General features: G+C 39.6%; 1 protein-coding gene across 3 annotated transcripts in view; it reads right to left on the bottom strand.

Moving 5' to 3' along the window:
* Nucleotides 1–20,286, bottom strand: part of ranbp2 (RAN binding protein 2) — a 38,295-nt gene extending 18,009 nt beyond the window's left edge. For 2 of the 3 annotated variants that reach the window (XM_047153662.2, XM_017461944.3), the window contains exons 1-16: nt 20,069–20,282; nt 13,754–13,821; nt 13,540–13,651; nt 13,207–13,359; nt 10,019–10,249; nt 9,681–9,823; nt 9,300–9,495; nt 7,843–8,125; nt 6,878–7,056; nt 6,601–6,782; nt 5,584–5,707; nt 4,731–4,892; nt 4,497–4,634; nt 592–723; nt 294–503; nt 122–205 (exon numbers count right to left, since the gene is read on the bottom strand). In XM_047153662.2, the coding sequence (XP_047009618.2) occupies nt 122–205; nt 294–503; nt 592–723; nt 4,497–4,634; nt 4,731–4,892; nt 5,584–5,707; nt 6,601–6,782; nt 6,878–7,056; nt 7,843–8,125; nt 9,300–9,495; nt 9,681–9,823; nt 10,019–10,249; nt 13,207–13,359; nt 13,540–13,651; nt 13,754–13,821; nt 20,069–20,140 (2,469 nt within the window). In that variant the 5' untranslated portion in view covers nt 20,141–20,282. Of the gene's footprint in view, nt 1–121; nt 206–293; nt 504–591; nt 724–4,496; nt 4,635–4,730; nt 4,893–5,583; nt 5,708–6,600; nt 6,783–6,877; nt 7,057–7,842; nt 8,126–9,299; nt 9,496–9,680; nt 9,824–10,018; nt 10,250–13,206; nt 13,360–13,539; nt 13,652–13,753; nt 13,822–20,068 lie in introns of all 3 variants that reach the window. The other variant, XM_053680837.1, reaches the window with a different exon arrangement.
* Nucleotides 20,287–21,825: the final 1,539 nt, after the last annotated feature.

The raw sequence follows: 21,825 nt of genomic DNA, 5'->3' as shown, positions 1-21,825 counted from the left end.
GGCACAGTAATATCCATCATCCGTGTATGGCAGTGCTGTCCCACTACATCTTAATACGATTATTTATTATGTTTTTAAGAATTTTTCAATGAACTGGAAACGAATGAAGTTGGAAACTGACCTTCAAGGCCTCGACTTTTTGACAGAGCATCTGCAAAATTGACTTCTGATCCTCCACCCAGTGAGGGGGTGTTTTGGGAGAAAACTATTATCAATAACAAAAATGAACACCTTAATAATGTAAACAATAAGGCACGCACTTTGAAAAAATAAACACAAAAATACTAATATACCACTGATCTCTTGGAGGGAGAGAGTACACTTTTGGCTGGAGACGACATTGAGAATTTATGAGAAGCAGCCATAGCTGGTCCAGTGAAGGATTGCGGGGTTGAAGTCATTCGAAGTCCTTCATGAACTCCATCTACAGCTTCTCCACTCTCTCCAAGCTGCTGATTGACATCATTGAGCAAGTCCATAATTTCCTCCATTGACACAGGAAGCTGTAATAAAATGTGAAAAACAATCTTAACTTTGTGCAATCCCTGAACAATTACACAAACAAATTTTGATTGGAATTAGATCCTGGACCTTTTCCATGTCATGTGCACTGGCATGGTAGACCTTTGATAAGTACTTCTTGAACTGATGGAGAAAGTTCAAGCACATGTCTTGAGTTTCCTCAACTCCATTTCCTGCCTCCTCAGAGAGTCTCTGATAGATCTGTGATTGATCAAACAATAAAAATTACAAACGCACGGCTATCCATAAATTACCTAGTTAAACACAACCAAATGTTCTGATGGACAAAAAAACAAGCATATGCAAATACCCTTAATGGAAGCAGTCATGTCAATCACACACACACAAAAAAAAAAAAAAAAAAAAAAAAAAAAAAAAAAAAAAAAAAAAATATACACCACAGTGGTGTGAAAAAGTAGTTGCCCCATCCTGATTTTTACTGTTTTTGTATATAGTCATGTAAAAATATATATATATATAAATAAATAAACCACACAAGTACACTACATGGAAACTGTTGGCTTTTTTTGGGGGCATTTTTGGACAAGCAAACACCCCTACATTTATCACACCTTCAAATCCATAAAATTAGAATCAGGTGTTGAAGATTGGGTGCCAGTGTTTACAACCTGCTTAGTGAGTGCAGGTGGAACCTGTCTTATTTATACCTCTCTCATGTCTGGTGTTCCCTTTGTTATTGAGATGTGTGGTGTCATCATGCCAAGATCTAAGGAGTTCTGTACGGCCTTCAGAAAAAAGGTTGTGGATACCTATGAGTCTGACGAGGGATTTAAAAAGATCTCCAAATTATTTGAAATACATAATTCCACTGTAAGGAAAATAATCTACAAATGGTGCAGATTTCAAACGACTGCCTATTTGTCCAGGACTGGCCGTCCCAGCAGATTCAGCCCAGGAGCAGACTGTCTGATGCAAAAAGAAGTCTCCAAGTACCCCAAAATTTCATCACAGGATCTGCTAATAAGTCTTGCAACTGTTGGTGTTAAAGTGCATGCTTCTACAATCAGCAAGAGATTGCACAAAGAAATCAAAGAAATTTGATCTGCATGGGACGTGTGCCAGCAAAAAGCCTTTGCAATACTATAGTTTGCCAATAAGCATATATGCAAAGACCAGGCCTTTTGGAATAATGTGCTCTGAACAGACGAAGCAAAGAGAGTATTTTGGCCACAGTAACAGACAACATATTTGGCGGTGACCAACGACAGTTTTTCAGGAGAAGCACCTCATAGCAACTGTGAAGCACAGTGGTGGAAATGTCATGGTTTGTGGTTGTTTCACTGCCTCAGGGACTGGACAGTTTGCATTCATTGATTCAACTATGAATTCTGCATCATATCCAAGAGTCCTTAAAGATAATGTTAGGCCATCTGTCTAAAAGATGAAGTTGAAAAAAAGTGATCAGTCACCCATCACCAATGTGAAAAACTAACTGCCCCCTTAAACTTAAAACATATTTGTGCCACCTTAAGCACCTAACAGCAACCAAAAGCTTCAGATAACTGGATATCAGTCTTTCACAGCAATATAGTAGAATTTTGGCCCACTCTTCTTTGCAGAATTGCTTTATTTCAGTCACACTGGAGGGTTTTCAAGCATCTCAACTGGTTCAAAGCCAGGACTTTAACTAGGCCACTCCAAATCTTTAACTGTGCTTTTTTTTTAGCCATTCAGACAGACATGGACTAACTCCTAGGATTTTTGGATCATCGTCTTGCTGCATAATCTAGTTGTGCTCGAGTTTCAACTTGCGGACTGAAGATCGGATATTCTCCTTTAGGATTTTCTGGTAGAGAGCAGAATTCATTTTCCCCTCAATTATGGCCAGTTGCCCATGCCCTGAAGCAGCAAAAAAAAATTCTACTTAATTCTGATAAAACAGAAATACTTTTATTAGGCCCACGTGTAGCTAGAAGTAATCTTTCTGATCACATGGTTACTCTGGATGGTCTTTCTGTTTCATCATGTACAGCAGTTAAAGACCTTGGAGTGATTATTGACTCCAGCCTATCATTTGATGCTCATGTAGATAATATTACTAGGATAGCTTTCTTTCATCTCAGAAATATTTCTAAAATAAGAAACATAGTGTCACTACATGATGCGGAAATACTAGTTCATGCATTCGTCACCTCTAGATTAGATTACTGTAATGCCTTACTGTCTGGATGTTCCAGTAGGAATATAAATAAGCTCCAGTTAGTCCAGAATGCAGCCGCTAGAGTCCTAACTAGAACTGGAAGATACGACCATATCACACCGATATTATCAATACTGCATTGGCTCCCAGTAAAATCTCGCATTAACTATAAAATACTTTTATTAACCTATAAAGCCCTAACGGTCTTGCGCCACAATATCTAAGCGACCTTTTGGTTTTATATGATCCGCCATGCCTACTTAGATCAAAAGATGCAGGCTATTTGACGGTACCTCGAATAGTAAAGGCTACAGCAGGGGGGAGAGCTTTCACTTATAGAGCCCCACAGTTATGGAACAGTCTTCCTATTAGTGTTCGGGACTCAGACACAGTCTCAGTGTTTAAGTCTAAGCTTAAAACGTATTTGTTTAGTCAAGCTTACCCTGACTAGATTCTGTTCTACTACTTCGCAGTCATAATAATCTTTTTTCTCCCTCTCTCCTTTTGCCGAGCCCCACACGAATTTATGGAGATACTAGAGATCCAGATCCTTTCTTCCTCTGGATGGAGCTCAAATCTTCTCTAATTCCAGACTGCTGGGACTACGGCTGCTCCTAAGGCCATACAGACTTCATATAAATCCATAATGAAGTTTTTCACATTATCTGTTGTTACCCAGATGAGGATGGGTTCCCTTCTGAGTCAGGTTCCTCTCAAGGTTTCTTCCTCTTAAAACATCTTAGGGAGTTTTTCCTTGCCACCGTCGCCACTCAGTGGCTTGCTCAGTTGGGATAAATTCACACCTTTAATATCTGTATACCATGTTGATATTTCTGTAAAGCTGCTTTGAGACAATGTCTATTGTAAAAAGCACTATACAAATAAAATTGAATTGAATTCAAAGCATCCCCACATCATCACACTTCCACCACCATGTTTGACCGTAGGTTATTTTTGAGTAATTATGTGTTTGGTTTAAGCCAGATGTAACGGGACCCCTGTCTTCCAAACAGTTCCACTTTCAACTCATCAATCCACAGAACATTCTCCCAAAAGATTTGAGGATTATCAAGGTGTGTTTTCGCCTCACCACTCTTCCATGGATGCCATCTTTGTTGAGTGTCTTTCTGATAGTGGAGTCATTAACAGTGACCTTTATTGATGCAAGAGAGGCCTGTAGTTCCTTTGCTGCTGTCCTTGGCTCTTTTGTCACTTCCTGGACGAGTCTTCGTTGTGCCCTTGGAGGAATTTTGGAAGGTCGGCCACTTCTGAGAAGGTTCACTACTGTGCAGAGTTTTCCCGATCTGGAGATAATGGCTAGCACTGTGGTCCTTTGGAGTCCCAGAACCTTTGAAATAGCTTTGTAACCCTTCCCAGACTTATGTATTTCAAATCACCTTCTTCCTCATCATTTCTGGAATTTCTCTCAATTTTGGCATAGTGTGTTACTGGGTAAGACCTTTTCACCAACTTCCTGCTGTTGAAAAAGTTCTATTTAAGTGTTGATTTGATTGAAAAGGGTTTGCAGTAATCAGGCCTGGTTGCGTCTAGTCCAGTTGAACCCCATTATGACTACGAGGGCAAATACATTTTCAACAGGCCCAGTAGGTATTGGATAACACTTTTGCTTCAATAAATAACTAATTTAAAATCTGTATTTTGTGTTTACTCAGGTTGCCTTTGTTTTTTGTTAGATTTTCTTTTAATTTCTGAAACAATTTCGTACGATATACACGCAAAAACAATCGGATGGGGTAAATACTTTTTCACAGCACTTACCTTAGGTGAGAAAGCAAATAATTAACTAGATTACCCGAGCAAGATGCCAGTAGGAAGAGATGCAGTTGAGCTGCTCAAGCTTTAAGATAGCCTGATCAGTTTTGCCCTCAATGTCAAGAATAGTAGCGAATGCTATCATAGCTTCCTCTTCATAGCCTTTAATTTCAGAAACCTAACAAAGAGAAGGGGGAAAAACATCACATTGTTCAACCAATTCAAGTTAAAGCCAAATTAGAAATGCAAGGAAAAGAATGTGTGATCACTTTACCTGTAGGTCCTTGCTAGCGAAATGCCCGAATAATGGATCGAGAGGTTCTGGAATGCTACGTCTCTTCTCAATTTTCTCAAGCAAGGGGAGGACAACATGCCAGTAATGCACACTACGGCCAACATATTCTTTCTGATCATAGTAGGAGTTCACCCCATCACCCTGCAGAGAGTTTAGTCATGTTGCATAATTACAATACTAACAGTGGCTTTAAATAAACCCTAGTTAACAGTAGCCAAGAGGCAGTGAACAATTCGGTCTTATCATATCTATAATGACTGGTAAGATCTTTATATATAAAAAAAAATTAAAATAAAAAATCCAGAGAGAATAGATTGATATTCATACTATATCTCTGCCTGGGTGCTGGGTAGTAATGACATTTTGAAAAACATTTTGCTGAAGGATTTAACTTTCATTGAATGAAAATATATTGTACTATTTTCTTTCCTCCAGCATAAATATGGGAAATCTATTCAGTCTGGTCAACAAGATTTTATGCAGTGAATGTGTTAACTACATTATTCTTCAAATATATTTGACTTACAGCACCTCTAAGACGTTCTCATTTGTAAGTCGCTTTAGATAAAAGCGTCTGCTAAGTGAATAAATGTAAATGTAAGACATCCTGGACAAAATTACCAACACTTTTAACAATACTAAGTAGCTGACGAAAGAGCGTACACTTCAGGCACTGTCCATAAGAACATCATAAAATCTCAAAATTTGACCCAAGAACATTTCGATCACAATCTCACAATTAGGTGGATATATAAACCCAAGACATCTATAACTGTATACTTAAAACAAAATATGACAGTATAATAGGGCAGATTAATGGTTAAATGGTTACCATTATACTGAGATGTTTGGCCCAGTGGATGAGCAGCGTAGGCTGAAGACCGTGTTTCACTCTTGCTCGCAGTGTGTTCAGGCCATGTTGGACAATCATTCGTAGTTTAGCAGATGTATTGGGTCTACAGATGGAGACAAAAACTAAAAATAAGGACTAAATAGACAAAATAGATGCATTCCAAGCATAATGCACACAATATTTCTACAGAGCATCACATCACCAGAAGTATTCTGCGAGTTAACAGAGCTTAAAGCATGCCCATTTTTATGTTTATATAAATGTTAATATTTTGTAGGATTTTCATAATGCATTAGATGTAGAAATTCTACACACACCTGTCAAACGTGTTTCAAGTTTTTGAGACATTTAAAAATGGGGGGTGGTAGGAATAAATCATGTCAGATCATTTTCCTTTAATGTGATCCAGCAACCAAAAAGTGAAAAACACAAATGTTTTAGGGGGAAAAAAGAAGGAAAAAAAAAAAACAAACTCAATAAATTGGTTGCATAAGTGTGCACACCCTTTTATAATGGGGCATGTGACTGATCAGATTCAAACTCGTGTTTAAAAGTAATTATCATACGTCTATCATTAATGAACTTATTCTGATTAACCACAAAAAGATCAGTTGTTTCTGTAGGATTTTCGTGACATCATCTCTGTTTCATCTGACTGCAGAAGCCATGGTTCGCAAAGAGCTGACAATGTAAAGGATCTCATTGTTGAAACGTATCAAATCAGGAGGGGGGAACAAAATACTTTCCAAAACAATAGATGTACCATGGAACACCGTGAAGGCCATCATCAACAAGTGCGCCACAGTGACGTTACCATTTTGGAAGGTGTTCCTCCAAAATTTACAAAACGACTACAACGTATCAGGGAGACCACTAAGAGACCCACAGCAACTTCATTTATCTTGGTTTCATCTTTTAAATAAAAAACCCTGCTATTTTAATAGGGGTGTGCAGATTTTTTTTTATATCCAGTGTAACTGTATTTTGCTGACTCACACTGCTTTTTTATGAATGAGGTTGTAGACTGCATCCCACCACTCTCTCTGCCTTTCTGTGGACAAGAGTTTCATAAGCTGCAAAGGTAAACATCTTGGCTCATGCAGCTGAGAAGTAGCAGAAATCTTTGCTGTTTCTTGCAGCTGGGTGTGACTTGTGAATACCACACCACATAGAAACACCTGAAACAATTAAGAGTAAAGAGGTAAATCCATTCTGATTAACATAGGAAGGCGCACACTTTCTTTTTCACTACTTTTAAAAAATCTGTCTTCACCTCAAGGTCAAGCAGACAGATTGACTCTGGAGTGTTGGTGTCCAATTTGGATGTCTCTAGAGTGAGACGAGGAAAGAGCTGCTTAAGCCAGTCTTTCAGTGCAGGTCTCTGGCCAATCATTGACCACTGCAATCCAAGCCATGTCAGGTGTTGTAAATCCCCACAGTGTAAGATGGAACCTAAAAACAGAAATATATGCAACATGCTGAATATTGTTTTTAACATTTGTCTGGCATTGACAGACCAGCTTGTAATGGCAATTGCAGATGTAATGATTGCACAATAAAAATCTAACAGTCATTGACGGATTTAATTAAAGAACCCCATCAACACACACTGGCCACTTTAATCACTAGGCACACCATTTCCATACCTTGATCTTTTTTAAAGCTATAACACATTCATAGATACATACATCAGGACTGCCACTATGCACGGCCAGCCTACAAAAATACATCAGGCAACTGCTTTAAGACTACACATGAAGCCTGATTTCCAGTAAAAAGCAGTCTTGGTGGAATTCAATATTTTCACCAATCAAATGATCAGATCTCTCACTGCAGTATTACTCTGATCATTCATTCAGCTCAAACTGTTTTCTGTGAACAGTGCAGCCTGTGGGAAAATCTCTTTTAAGGCCCTTGACACGCTGCTTCTGTGGGCTCCTGTGGTAGATTTAAGTAACCGGTGTATTAATGGGATGAATTGTGAACGCTCTTTGGGCAACAGGCTATTGATTGTTGTGTGCTTTGTTGTCCATTGACTTGGAGAATGCCATGTCATTCTACTATATGCTGGTATATGGCTAGAATGATAATATTGCGTTCTAATTTAATCACTATCATCATATGCTATTAGTAATGAACCTTGACTTTGACAGAGACCTTATATGTATATAACCAGTGTTTTTGATTTCAAATCTACTTGACATATATGTGTAATGTGTTTGCCTGTTGTTAGCATACCACTGTCCCACTTAGCAAGCTCGTGTATGTCCGGTGACTGTGTGCTGATGATGGAGATGTTGTCATTTCTGATGAACGAGAGATCCACAGGGTCTTGTTTACTGAAAAGCATCTCAAACAGCTTCTTCTGCCCGATTCTGTTACCAGACACCTCCACCACCTCCTTCACATCCTGTTGTAGATTCAGCAGCATGTGGCCTGCTTGGCTTTGACGGTAACAAGCTAATGCCTTGAGAGGTTTTGGTGATGCGCGTTCACCTTTCTCAGACTTTGGTCCTGGAACCTAAAGGAGGGTGACAGAACCATCAAGATTCAACAACTAAAACACTAAGCTTAAGCATCTACTGAATACGACGCACGACAGACTGACATTGTTGCACTCTTTAAAAAGAAATAAAAAAATAAAATAAAATAAAATAAAAAAAAAAAATAAAAAATAAAAAAATAAAAAAAAAACACATGCTCCCACAGGGGAACTACACATTATTACTATTCTAGAATAAATGTGTCATACAGCAATTAATAATACAGTGTGCAGGTAAACTCTCTACAATGAAGGGCTTTGATTGCGCGGTCTGAACATGTTGGAAAAATATTGGAAAACGTGACTGGTGTTTCGTGCTGCCCAGGTGTGCCCTGTTACATAAATTGTTTAAAGAATTAATAGCTCTGAATGTCTACTCTTAGCTTGAGCCCTATTTTTTGCCTGTGAAGACTGTATTTGTTGTTAAAAAGGATAAACCAACATGAAGACCAGACAGCTGCCTATGGGAGAAAAGAAGAAGAAAAAAAGACAAATCTACAACACCAACACCACCAACCTACAACTCCTCCTTCATGCCAATCTTTGTAGACAGTATTGTCAAGCCATTGATGGTTAAAAGCGCACTTTCTGACTTTGACTAAATTAAGTGTGATTGTAACTGATATTTAGTGTAAACTTCTAGCTAAAAGATAAAGCTAAAACAGGAATGAAAGATGTGGTGCACATACTAATTAAATCAAAGTACTAGTAATAATATTTACCAAAATGTTTAAGTATGTGCATCAAATTGCTCAATACAACATTAGCATAACCTTTTAGCTACTTTGGTTTTCCAGAATGTTATGATGCCAACTGCCAGTGAGTTGTGTCCAAAATAAAAGTCTCTCAAATCTTCCAATGTGTGTACAATACACTGGCGCTAATCACACAAAATCACTCTTCTGTGCCTCTACAACTACCACAAAATCATACCCAAATTCTGAATATTTTAATCAACTGAAAATAGAAACCTAAAGCACATATTAAGGCAATTCTGCTGTATCAAAAATAATGTATCAAGGCACCACAGTATTGTACTGTATCCAAATTTAATTTTGTGGATAGTTACACCCTTGGAGCATCCCTGTCTACACTTCCGTGACACAATGACCTACAAAATCATTTCGAGATGACTGTTTTATTTCCGTTTTACCTGATAAGCCAGAAGGTAACAGAGGGCTGCTGAATCAACAACAGCTCTCCACTGCTGTTGCTTTTCCACAGGCATCTTCAGCAGCAGCGTCCCAGCATAAAGATACAGATGAGCTCTCATTTCTGTGAACACCTCCAGGAGCTCGTCCATGGCTTTTGAGGCAGTGCTCTTTAAAGACTGCATAGCATGGTCAAAACTAAAATAACAAAAGATAATTTTTGAAAGAGTGCGTGTACATATTTGTACCTTTTCTGGTTGTATACTCATTGTGAGAATGTTATACTGAACCATTAAACAACAGAAACAATCAGTCAGAATTAAGAACAGCAGCAGGTTTTTTTGGTACACTAACATGCAGGCAATAAAACAAAAAGAACTCACGTCTGAAGTGCGTTCTCGCCTTCTCTGCAATCTTTTTCAGAAAGTGTGAGCCTCAGCAGATTACAGTGAGCCAGCAAGAGCTCCTTTTGGAATTTGCGCCAGGTCTTCTCATTAGAAGACACACTTGGTTGAGCCACGTATTCCTGCAGAGCATTTATATGTAAAGTACATTTCTCATTGAAGTGGATGAAGACTGCTTTTAGACATGAAGAACCCTTTAACCCTTCTATGATGCCACTAAAACCAGATTTTTAAATCTGGAATTCAATGAATCTTTAAATGATCACTTAGCTTTTAAGAAAGCTCAGATGCACAGAGTAGAGAGTAACTTCACCAACCTGAAGTGTTTGGACAACAGTGGTGTACCAGTCCAGGCTGTGTCTTAAGACACCAGTGTTTTCCACAGCCAAGCAGTGCTTAGCCGCTTCTTCCAACTGTCCATCCATGCAGTAGAGCTGCACCAATCTGCAGTTAACGTGGGCATCGGAAGGGCGCAGCTGGAGCTCAGACTGCAGCAGGTCATAAAGCTGGTTCCAGCCTTGCTGCCCCTGCACATTCAGCAGTTTCTCCTAGACACAAAGAAAATACATTAAACATCAATCATAGGCAAGAGACAGAATTTCTTTGACTTGAATAATTTAGCTTTTTTTGAGGAAGTTACAATAAACATGCACTCCAGTTTCTATTGAGGCTGGCTTGACTGCAATCTGAAACGTAGGTTCAAAATCAACTCCGGTGTGCTACACTTGATGAAAGGTCACAAGCACATCTAAAATGATTCAGAAGCGTATCTGTGGGGTTTGGAGTGAACTGATTATATATAATTTTACAGACTTTTATTATTACACCACTTGTATACAAAACGTTGTATTTATAATGCCCACTCAAGCAGAAACATTAACGCAGTGTGTGAAGTGACACTACCACTGGTGGCACTCCACCACCACGGTGGCAAACTAGAACCGCGGTGGTACAGTTGTCATGGCCATCGTCACAGCCCTAGTCAAATGTTTTCAATCAATGGGATGACAATCAGGTGTGAGTGGGCACCCTGCTTTATATAAAGAACAGGCATCTATCAGAGTCTGATCTTCACAACACATGTTTGTGGAAGTGTATCATGGCACACACAAAGGACATTTGTGAGGATCTCAGAAAGAGATGTTGATGCTCATCTGGCTGGAAAAGGTTACAAAACCATCTTTAAAGAGTTTGGACTCCTAAAATCCATAGTCAGACATATTGTGCACAAAGGAAGGAAATTTAAGACCATTGTTCTCCTCCCCAGGAGTGGTCGACCAACAAAGATCACTCTAGTCCACGAGGTCACAAAGGAACCCTGGGTAACATCTAAGCAACTAAAGGCCTCTCTTACATTGGCTAATGTTAATGTTAACCATCAGGAGTCCATCATCAGGAGAACACTGAACAATAAATGGTGTGCATGGCAGGGTTGAAAGGAGAAAGCCACGGCTCTCCAAAAAGAACATTCCTTCTGGAGTTTGCTAACAATCATGTGGACAAGCCAGAAGGCTATTGGAAAATGTTTTGTGGACGGATGAGAACAAAATAGAACTTTTTGATTTAAACAAGAAGCGTTATGTTTGGAGAAAGGAAAACACTGCATTCCACCATAAGAACCTTATTGTATCTTTGAAACTGTGGTGGTGGGAGTATCATGGTTTGAGCCTGTTTTTCTGCATCTGGGCCAGGACAGCTTGCCATCATTGATGGAACAATGACTTCTGAATTATACCAGCAAATTCCGAAGAAAAAAATATCAGGACTAGGGCTGCAACTAATGATTATTTTCATAATTGTTGGCCGATATATATATATATATTTTTTTTGATTAACCAGATCGGGCAGGGCAAACTTTCAGTACAATTTTTTTTTATTATTTAAAATAAAATCCACAAACTGAGTGTTACAAATATAAACTTCAGACTAAAACTTTACACAACTGTTTGTCAAAAACAGAAAAGAACCCAATACACACACACACACACACACACACACACCAGTATATATTTTATATATATATATATATATATATATATATATATATATATATATATATATATATATAATTAATGTAGGACTGTAGTTTAATTCAGTGCTTTTTGTGCATCCATAAAAGTAATGCATAAATACTTACATACAGTATAAACTAAAACAAATTAATAAAATAAATGTATAAAAAAATATTTTATAGTATTTATGCATTATTTTTTATGGATGCACAAAAATCACCGAATTAAACGATAGTCCTAAATTAAAAAATAAAAACTCACTTTCACTGCACCTTGTGGTTTCTGTTACTCGCTGCCTTTAGACAGATTTTACTTCTATTAACTTTTGATCATAAAGTTTTAATTACACATTACTGATCTTAGTCGTGCTCCTGCGGTGTATCAGCGCATCTACAATGCACGTGATCAGCAACGCAGCTTCATTAGTTACACATCACTTCCGTTATAATAAACAACAGAATTTACACTGCAAGCGCGCAAATACAGCATATAATGACAATAAACTTAAATTAAACTAAACCTTTTAAGCAACTTGCACTAGTTTTGCACCAGGAATTTTTTGGGGAATTGTGCACAGCATACCTGAACCTGTTCGGTGTAATGATGTTTAATGTCCCCGACAACATCTGTAGCCCCATTTAATAAGTCGTCAGGGTCATGATTTCCCCTCGCGCAAGCACTGGAGCATGCAGCAAACTAAAAATGCGAGTGCTAAAATGCTAACTCGTTTCTGGGTTTTGGCATACAAAATGATGTCATCCCTGCGCCGCTCTGTGGTGACTGTCTGTAAGCTTAGGTTTCTATGAGCGGAGGACAAACTTTAAACGTCAATATCGTAGTCGATCATGTTCATGTAATCGTGGGCAGTCAAAATCGTAATTGAGATATTCAATTAATTGTGCAGCCCTACTGGACCATCCATCACTGCGTATGTTTCAGTGCTCTGATCTCTGGAGCTCTACAGAAAAGAGAGGGAACATTGCATCTACATGCTGGGAACATTTTCATGGTTTTTTGTGATACCCCTTGTTAAGATGTTCATTTTTGAAATCCGCTCAGGTGAAATCCAATCTTCAAACTTTAGATTCACAGCAAACAAATTCCTTAATAATGTAGTGAAAATGAACTCCAAGGACTGAACATCTGCAGCTCTTCACATATCTTAACAAAACTAAACAAATCTATGTAAAGTGTTATGGAAATGAGCACAGACTCAAGTCACCCTGATGGCTGAACCAATTTATTTTGTTGTGAAACCACATTTAGTTGAAACTCTACACACTCTTCTTACACTCTGATCTCTAGAGTTCAACAGAAAAGAGAGGGAACATTTTCAAGGTTTTTTGTGGCACCCCTTATTAAGATGTTCATTTTTGAAATCCGCTCAGGTGAAAACCAAATCTTCAGACCGACATCAAACAAACATGAATTCCTACACACACACTATTTAATTATAGTCCCGGCCATTTATACAAAAGTTTTGATGTACAAACCCTTAGGTCGAAGACTGCAGGGTGACCCGGAAAAAGCTTGGCAGCCTTCTCCACCCAGAATTCTGCCCTGCTGTCAAGCTCCGGCTTACCGCACAACAGCTCAGCTACCTTCAGAACCAGGTCACGCTGGGCTGGGTTCAGATCCACCGAGCGCTACACACAGGACAGGAATCAGAAAAAGGATCCATTAATTGGGATAAACATCATCATACATGATACCACCCTATCCTCATATGGAATATAGACATATCCAGCACCAAGCTACACAGTGAAATACATACTAAATATGCTCCTGAATATAACGATAGTGTAGATAATAGACAATTCACACACCTTGTAACATCCAACAGATTTTTCAATTTCACCTTCCAGTTCATAAAGTTGACCGAGGAATCGATGTGCTTTCGGATCCCGGACCTGAACTGTTAAATATGCTGATACATGTCTACAGGCAAGATACACAGCAACAACAAAAAAAAATATCATCAAAACCTCTCATCACACAAAAATATTAAATTATTTACAATTCCTTAAATAGTTACGTTACCTTTTAGCAAGCTCATACTCCTTGGCTTCAAAATATAATTTTGCAAATAAAAATCCTTTGGCTGGTTTCTGCAAAGAGAGAAAAATTTTAGCAAAGATTTAAAATGAATAAATGAAAACACTGCACGGTTGGAATCCAAGTAAGGGATAATCCATGGCTAGGTGTCCATTACACGAATTTAATGCATGACACGGAAGCAAAGAACCACCCGACTCGTAGCGGAGTGCATTAAAATGGTGTAACGCTCCCACTTACACTATGGTCACTTGCCAGCACTGACAAGTTAAAGCTGTCAATGTTTGCAGCGCAAAATTGACTGAAAGGACAAAAATAATGGTTAATTTTCATTAGGGGGCGGCTGTGGCTCAGGTGGTAGAGCGGGTTGTCCACTAATCGTAGGGTTGGTGGTTCGATTCTCGGCACACGTAACTCCACATGCCGAAGTGTCCTTACAGGAAAATATAAATTAAGAAGAGAGTACTGTTTTACTGTAGAACCAAAGCAGGAATATGTAACACACAGTGACTAAGAAGAATTTAGTGGTTTACCTCACCAGCATTATACTAAAACCTCTCTCACATGGCTTTGCATCTTTTTCCAAAAAACACAGCACTGAAGGATCACTGAATGTACGAGTTACACAACAAAAAATAAATTAATGCATTTTTGAAGGCTGCAACCAAATAGACACAAATACAGTAGTGCTTGAAAGTTTGTGAACCCTTTAGAATTTTCTCTCTCTCAGCATAAACATCAGATTTTCACAGAAGTCCTAAAAGTAGACCAAGGGAACCCAATAGGGTTGTGACGGTGAGGAAATTTTCCCAACGGTTAATTGACATGGGACAAGACCAGTAATACCGGTATAATCGGTATTACCTCCTCACTCTCATCAGGTGATAAATGAAATCTGACTTCTGCTGATCCGTGCTGTGACTAACTCATTCGGCTCATGCTGAATTGAGCAGACACGTTCAGATTTTAACTGTAGCGTTCGTTCTCTAACAACTAAATTATTTTTATTACTATAAAAAAGTAAAACGACAATGGGGAAGGTGCCAGTGGGCAAGTGATGTAATTGGTGTGCGGCTGAACACCGTGTAACACAAACTAGCGCAGCAAGCCTAGAACCAAATTAAACAAATGAGACAAAAATATTATACTTGGTCATTTCTTTTCTGAGGAAAATTATGCAATATTACATATCTGTGAGTGGCAAAAGTATGTGAACCTCTAGGATTAGCAATTTAATTTGAAGGTGAAATTAGAGTCAGGTTTTTTCAACGAATGGGATGACAATCCCAGTGAGCACAGTGTGAGTGAGCACCCAGATTTATTTAAAGAACAAGGATCTATCAAAGTCTGATCTTCAAAAAACATGCTTGTGGAAGTATATCATGGCATGAAGAATGGAGATTTCTGACGACCTCAGAAAGAGAAGTTGATGCTCATCAGGCTGGAAAAGGTTACAAAACTATCACTAAAGAATTTGGATTCCACCAACCCACAGTAAGACAGATTGTGTACAAAAGGAGGAAATTCAAGACCATTGTTTTGATCATTATTTGTTTTTTTACATTTCATGATGACGCAGGTAGGCACTGCCTCCCCTGACCGCACGTCACTGCATGATTCTCAGTATAACTTCCTCTTCTCAAAGCAGGTGACACCTGTCCTCTGGAAAACTTTAATCCCTCATTATTCACAAAGAGCTGAGTGAGTCCTTACTACGGACACATTCCTCCATGATGTTTACATACATTGCTCCAACATCAAGTTGAGGTGTGCGCATCTGAATGTCAGATCCACTCATAGTCACTCCAGTCTTATTATTTTGGAAACAGTCAACATTTTCACAATTTGAGTAATTTTCATCTGCATTCTGTGTTGCTCCATTCTGCTTATTTCCTCTGGAGTTTCTTCTTGGCATTTCTTTTGCTTTCATAAAGTAGAAAATCAAACCAGCAATTCCAGCAACACCCAATAAAACTCCAATAACAATCCCAGCTGTAGTTCCTGCAGACAGTGACTCTCCATCTCCACCTGGTTTCCCTTTTTCTTTTACTTCCAAAACATAGGATGCAGAGGCATCATGTCTGGTTACAGGATTGGAGGCCATGCAGGTGTAATTTCCAGTGTGCATAAAGGTAGTCTGCTCCACAGTAAATATGGCTGTATTTACTTCAGGTAAAGTCCCATTAAACATCCATTTGTACGAGGCATTTGGTATAGATTCAGTATGGCAAGACAGTGTCAATTTATATCCTTCCTCCACTGCAAATGGTCCATCAATTTCCGCATTATCTTGTCCAAAGTTAACAGTCATTCTGTATGTTGCAGTGTCAGAGCTGATGGGGTTGCTGAGTGTACACATATTCATTCGAGAATGTGATGTTGCTGCTAGCTGACAGTTTCTGATTATATTTCATCCATTCAGCACTGTAGATGGTTCCACTCACATTACAGGTTAATGTAGCAGAGGAAACATCTTCTATTAGATCATCTGTTGGTCCAGTAAGTGCTGCTTCAGATATTTTTTCTAGTACAGTGATGCTGATGGGTTCAGACATAGAGTAGTTCAGGCTCTGATTGTTATGGGCAATGCAGGTGTAACTGCCACTCTCACTGCTCTGAATGTTGCACAGTCAGAGCTCTTGGCCCATTTCACCAAGCTTTGCTCCATACACAGCCCACTGAAACTCAGCAGTAGGGTTGGACTCAGCCGAGCAGGTCAGTATGAGATTAGACCCAGAGCTGTATAAGGGTCCCACTGGATCTGGTTCAACAGCAACATTTTCTGGACCATAGTAAATGGTGAGCTTCAATGGAGGACTCCTTGCTTTGCCGTAGATGCTGGATGCTTCACATTGGTATGGGCCTGTGTCATATCTGGTCACACTAGTAATGGTCAGACTGCTGTTGCTGTTGTCTGTTAGCTGAACTCGCTCCCCTGCTCTTACGTCAGAGCTGCCATTCAGCCAAATAAATGAAAGAGAGGAGCCAGACACAGAGCAGACGAGACTCACAGTGCTGCTGAATTCAACCATCTCTGTTTTACTTGGTACTATGGTAACATTGGAGGGTGGCACAAACACCTGCAGTGAGGTTACACCTGTGAAAGATTTTGTACGATTGACTACAGTCAGAGAATATAGTCCAGTATCACTCTCAGTCAGGCTCCTGAGCTCCAGAGCATAAGTGGTGGGGTCCAGACTGACTGCCAGTGTACTGTGGCCATATTGTAATTACAATTGAGTTCCAGCAAGAATGAGAGTCTAATTAAACCTCCATCTGATGATAAAATGTGGGGGATCAGGAAGACGGATCGGGGTAATCATCACATTCTCCCCAACTGCTTTATTTAATCTCTCAGGTAATAACAGCTCTTGGGCAAAACATACACCTGTACATGACAGCAGAAGCAGAGAGCAGCACACAGCGTGTAAATCCATCAGGAGAGATCTGGAGCTCCACCACTGCTTCTCAATAAGCGTCTCTACAGAAAGATCTGTGCTGATTAATCAACCGGTGTGAAACCGAATAGTGTCGATTAGACTCGAGTTAGAAAGCAAATGACTGAAAAAGCAAAAGTTAACTAAGTAAGCAGACGAGACAGCAGGTCTGTAAATAGTGTCATTAAAGCACACATGAAGGAGAGAACAGCCTACAGGGAAAACTATCAGAGTAATCCTGCACCGGTTTAACACTGGAATAAAGTTGGTTTGATGTTGGACGTTCGATATTCAATCAAGACCATTGTTACCCTCCTTAGGAGTAGTCGACCAACAAATAACTCCAAGACCAAGACGTGCAACAGTGCATGAGGTCACCAAGTAACCCAGGGTTCTTCTAAGAAGAAGTGGCTAATGTTAAATGTTCATGAGTCCACCATTAGGAGAACACTGATCATGGCAGGTTTCAAGGAGAAAGCCACTGCTCCCAAAAAATAACATTGCGGCCCGTCTGGAGTTTGCTAACAAACACGGGGACAAGCCAGAAATCTGTTGGAAAAATGTTTTTGTGGATGGATGAGACAAAAATAGAACTTTTTGGTTTAAAAGATGAGCTTTATGTTTGGAGAAAGGAAAACACTGCATTCCAGCATAAGAACCTTATCCCATCTTTGGAACATGGTGGTGGTAGTATCATGGGTTGAGCCTGTTTTGCTGCATCTGGGCCAGGATGATGACATCATTGATGGAACAATTAAATCTGAATTATACCAGCGAATTCTAAAGGATAATGTCAGGACATCTGTCCATGAACTGAATCTCAACAGGAAGTAGGTCATGCAGCAAGACAACGACCCTAAGCACACAAGTCGTTCTATTAAAGAACGGTTAAAGAAGAATAAAGTTAATGTTTTGGAATGGCCAAGTCAAAGTCCTGACCTTAATTCAATAGAAATGTTGTTGAAGGACCTGAAGCAAGCAGATCATGTGAGGAAACCCACCAACATCCCAGAGGTGAAGCTGTTCTGTACTGAGGAACGGGCTAAAATTCCTCCAAGCCGATGTGCAGGACTGATTAACAGTTCCCCAAATGTTAACAGCAGTTATTGCTGCACAAGGAGCTCACACCAGATACTAAAAGCAAAGGTTCACATACTTTTTCCACTCACATATGTAATTTTGGATCATTTTCCTCAATAAATAAATGACCAAGTGTAATATTTGTCTCATTTGAATAATACATATAACTCTTTATCTACATTTAGGACTTTAGTGTGAAAATCTGATGATGTTTTAGGTCACATTTATGTAGACATATAGAAAATTCTAAAGAACTCAAACTTTCGAGCACCACCGTACACTGAATATGTACAGGCCATGTGCAAATGAGTGATATTTATTATTGAGAGGCTAAAAACACAGTTCTGGTGGTGTGGACTGTCCATCACTGCATGTGCTCTGATCTCTGGAGCTCTACAGAAAAGAGAGGGAACATTGCATCTACATGCTGGGAACATTTTCAAGGTTTTTTGTGATACTCCTTATTAAGATGTTCATTTTTGAAATCTGCTCAGGTGAAATCCAATCTTCAGACCAACTTCAAACAAACATTAATTCCTCCACAGACTAATTCCACTACAGCCCCATCTGTACTCCACACACTAATCCCACCGCAACCCCATCTGTACTCCACACTCTAATCCCACCGCAACCCCATCTGTACTCCACACTCTAATCCCACCGCAACCCCATCTGTACTCCACACTCTAATCCCACCGCAACCCCATCTGTACTCCACACTCTAATCCCACCGCAACCCCATCTGTACTCCACATACACTAATCCCACCGCAACCCCATCTGTACTCCACATACACTAATCCCACCGCAACCCCATCTGTACTCCACATACACTAATCCCACCGCAACCCCATCTGTACTCCACATACACTAATCCCACCGCAACCCCATCTGTACTCCACATACACTAATCCCACCGCAACCCCATCTGTACTCCACATACACTAATCCCACCACAACCCCATCTGTACTCCACATACACTAATCCCACCGCAACCCCATCTGTACTCCACACTCTAATCCCACCGCAACCCCATCTGTACTCCACACTCTAATCCCACCGCAACCCCATCTGTACTCCACACACTAATCCCACCGCAACCCCATCTGTGCTCCAGACACACAGTTTTATTATAAACTCCTGGTTCAGTGCGGGTGAGCGGCTGTGATCATTAATATCTGATTTATTGTTTATAGCAGTTCAGCTGATATTCTCCACCTTAATGAAAATGAGAACTAAAGTCTGATGTTTAGTACGGTTCCACATTCAGTGATAACTTCTGTCAGTTACCCCTTTCTCCTATCAGCGCCCCCATGTCAGTTACCCCTTTCTCCTATCAGTCCCCCACATGTCAGTTAGCCCTTTCCCCCTTTCTCCTGTCAGTTACTCAGTTAGCCACTTGCTTAATGACTCCTCAAGTGGTGTAATGAGTGTTATTCAATAATCAGGACGAAGTGAAGAAAAGCGGTGGGTTTTATACAGTCTTTAAACACGTGCACCAAACACATACAGTTACCGCGTTTTTCGCAGCCAAGTGTCAACAAGGCAGACTGCTGCGTCCCCCTTTTTCCCTTTCCCTCTCCCTCGAACACTGTACCAGTTGCTCGTCTCACACAGATGTCGGCTAGTCGGCTAACTGGCTAACCCGCTACCCTCTGTGTGTCTGTGTCAGTTGTTCAGCAGCTGGTCTCATTTAAGCCACACAGCGGCCTACTCAAGCTAAACACTTAGCCTGCTAGCTTTCTCGGCTAGTTCGCGCATTTTCAACCGGGTAATGGCGTACCTGGTTTTGAGAAGGAGAGAGGCTTTCCACTGAAGAAATGTAGCGTTCAACGTCCGCCTTACTTCGTCTCATGGCTGCGAAAGAACCGCCACCGTATTACAAGCTTCTGCTAACCTCAACTCAGGACTTATTCCAGATATTAACATTAACTTCTACATTTACTTCTAGCTGTTAACGCAAGGCGCGTCACAGGGGGTAATTATCGCGAGATGTGAATTCGCGTCAAACGCTCTCTGATTGGCTGAATCGAAAATCCTGTCATAACAATTTAGGTGTGTTCAAGTTCAGCTGCGCACTGCGCACATGAACCGTGGGGGAAGATAGCATACGTCAACTCATAAAAGAATTACGCCCATATATTTAGTGGTGCAGATTAATTTGAAAATAAATGGAATGTAAAAAAAAAAAAAAAAAAACTAATCAACAGAAAGAAATATTAAAAGTATCGTAAACTCTAACATAAAGTCCCCATGGAGTCACAGTTGGTGTTTTGGAGCGCTCTATATGAGTTCTGTAGACACACACACTACAGCATATTTTCAAATAGGTTTCATTTTAACTTTGCAGTTTGTAATTTCTGGGGAAATGCTTGTTCCTTGTTTCGTTTTTGATGACTCATCCTGTACTGCCCAATTTGCATCAGTGTTCCTGGCAGCTAGTCATAGTGCTGCAGAGAAGTGGCAGGGGCATGGCTTCCTTAACAAACACAAATAAACACAAACTAACATACTGGTCCAACACAACGTATAGCAAAGATGCAACACATTTCCAACTAACAAATACTAAATCTAACAGAATAATGACATTAAACATTACAAATAAAGGAATACTCATACATGTGCGATTTAGTGCCACTTACACAAATGGCATATTTGGTACCTTAACTGTGTATGTTTTACCTGGAAAGGTACATATAATGTAAATTATTATTCAAAAGCTAATTCAAGAAATAAATTAGCTTTTCAAGAGTGCTCCTTGAGCTTCTATAATGTACCTTAAATAATACCTTGATGATGTTCCAAAAGGGAAAAAAACCACCTGTGTTTCAATTAACTTCAGTATGTCAAGTAACCTTGTCCAGAATATTTCTCAAACATAGAGGTTTGAATATGAAGGTCTCATTGTAGTGCCCATATTGACGACTCTTATATGAGACTGAAAGTTAGAATAAAAGCTAAAGCAGTTTAGAGTTCAGATGAGTTCTGTTATTCCCTCTGCATTAAGAATATGCATAGACTTCTGATGTTCATTGAAAGAGTAAAAGGTTGTTGTGCAGCAAATGTTCTTTCAATTGTTCAAGGATTTAGTAGAAAATGTGAAGAGTCTTGCAGATTAGTGTGTAGAAGTTCATTCCAAATCGTTAGGAGGGGTGAGCACTTTTTATTTTATTTTATTTTTAGTATTTTCCATAACTTGAATTTAAACTGCAGTTGAAAAGTAGCTTACTATCAGCACAAAGTATTTTTTCAACATTACTGAGATGAGCTATTTCTTTCATCAAGAAGAACTGGAGATGGAAAAGTCCAGTCAATTGGAAAATTGCACATTGTGGCATTGTGGGAGTGCAGTGGGTAGTGTTGCTCCAGGTTTGATCCTGAGCTTGGGCTAGAGTTACATAAGATTCATATGTTCTCCCCATGTCTCTGTGGGTTTCCTCCCAAAAACATGCTGATATGTGGACTGGTTATTGCAGCGTTGCTCTTAGGTGTGAATGTGTGCGTGCATGGCGCACTGTGATGGACTGGCGTCACTCACGA

Source organism: Ictalurus punctatus, chromosome 6 (genome assembly GCF_001660625.3).
Source record: "Ictalurus punctatus breed USDA103 chromosome 6, Coco_2.0, whole genome shotgun sequence".
NCBI lineage: Eukaryota > Metazoa > Chordata > Actinopteri > Siluriformes > Ictaluridae > Ictalurus > Ictalurus punctatus.
Note: the sequence above shows the minus strand (reverse complement) of the source record. Positions and strands in the feature narration are given on the sequence as shown.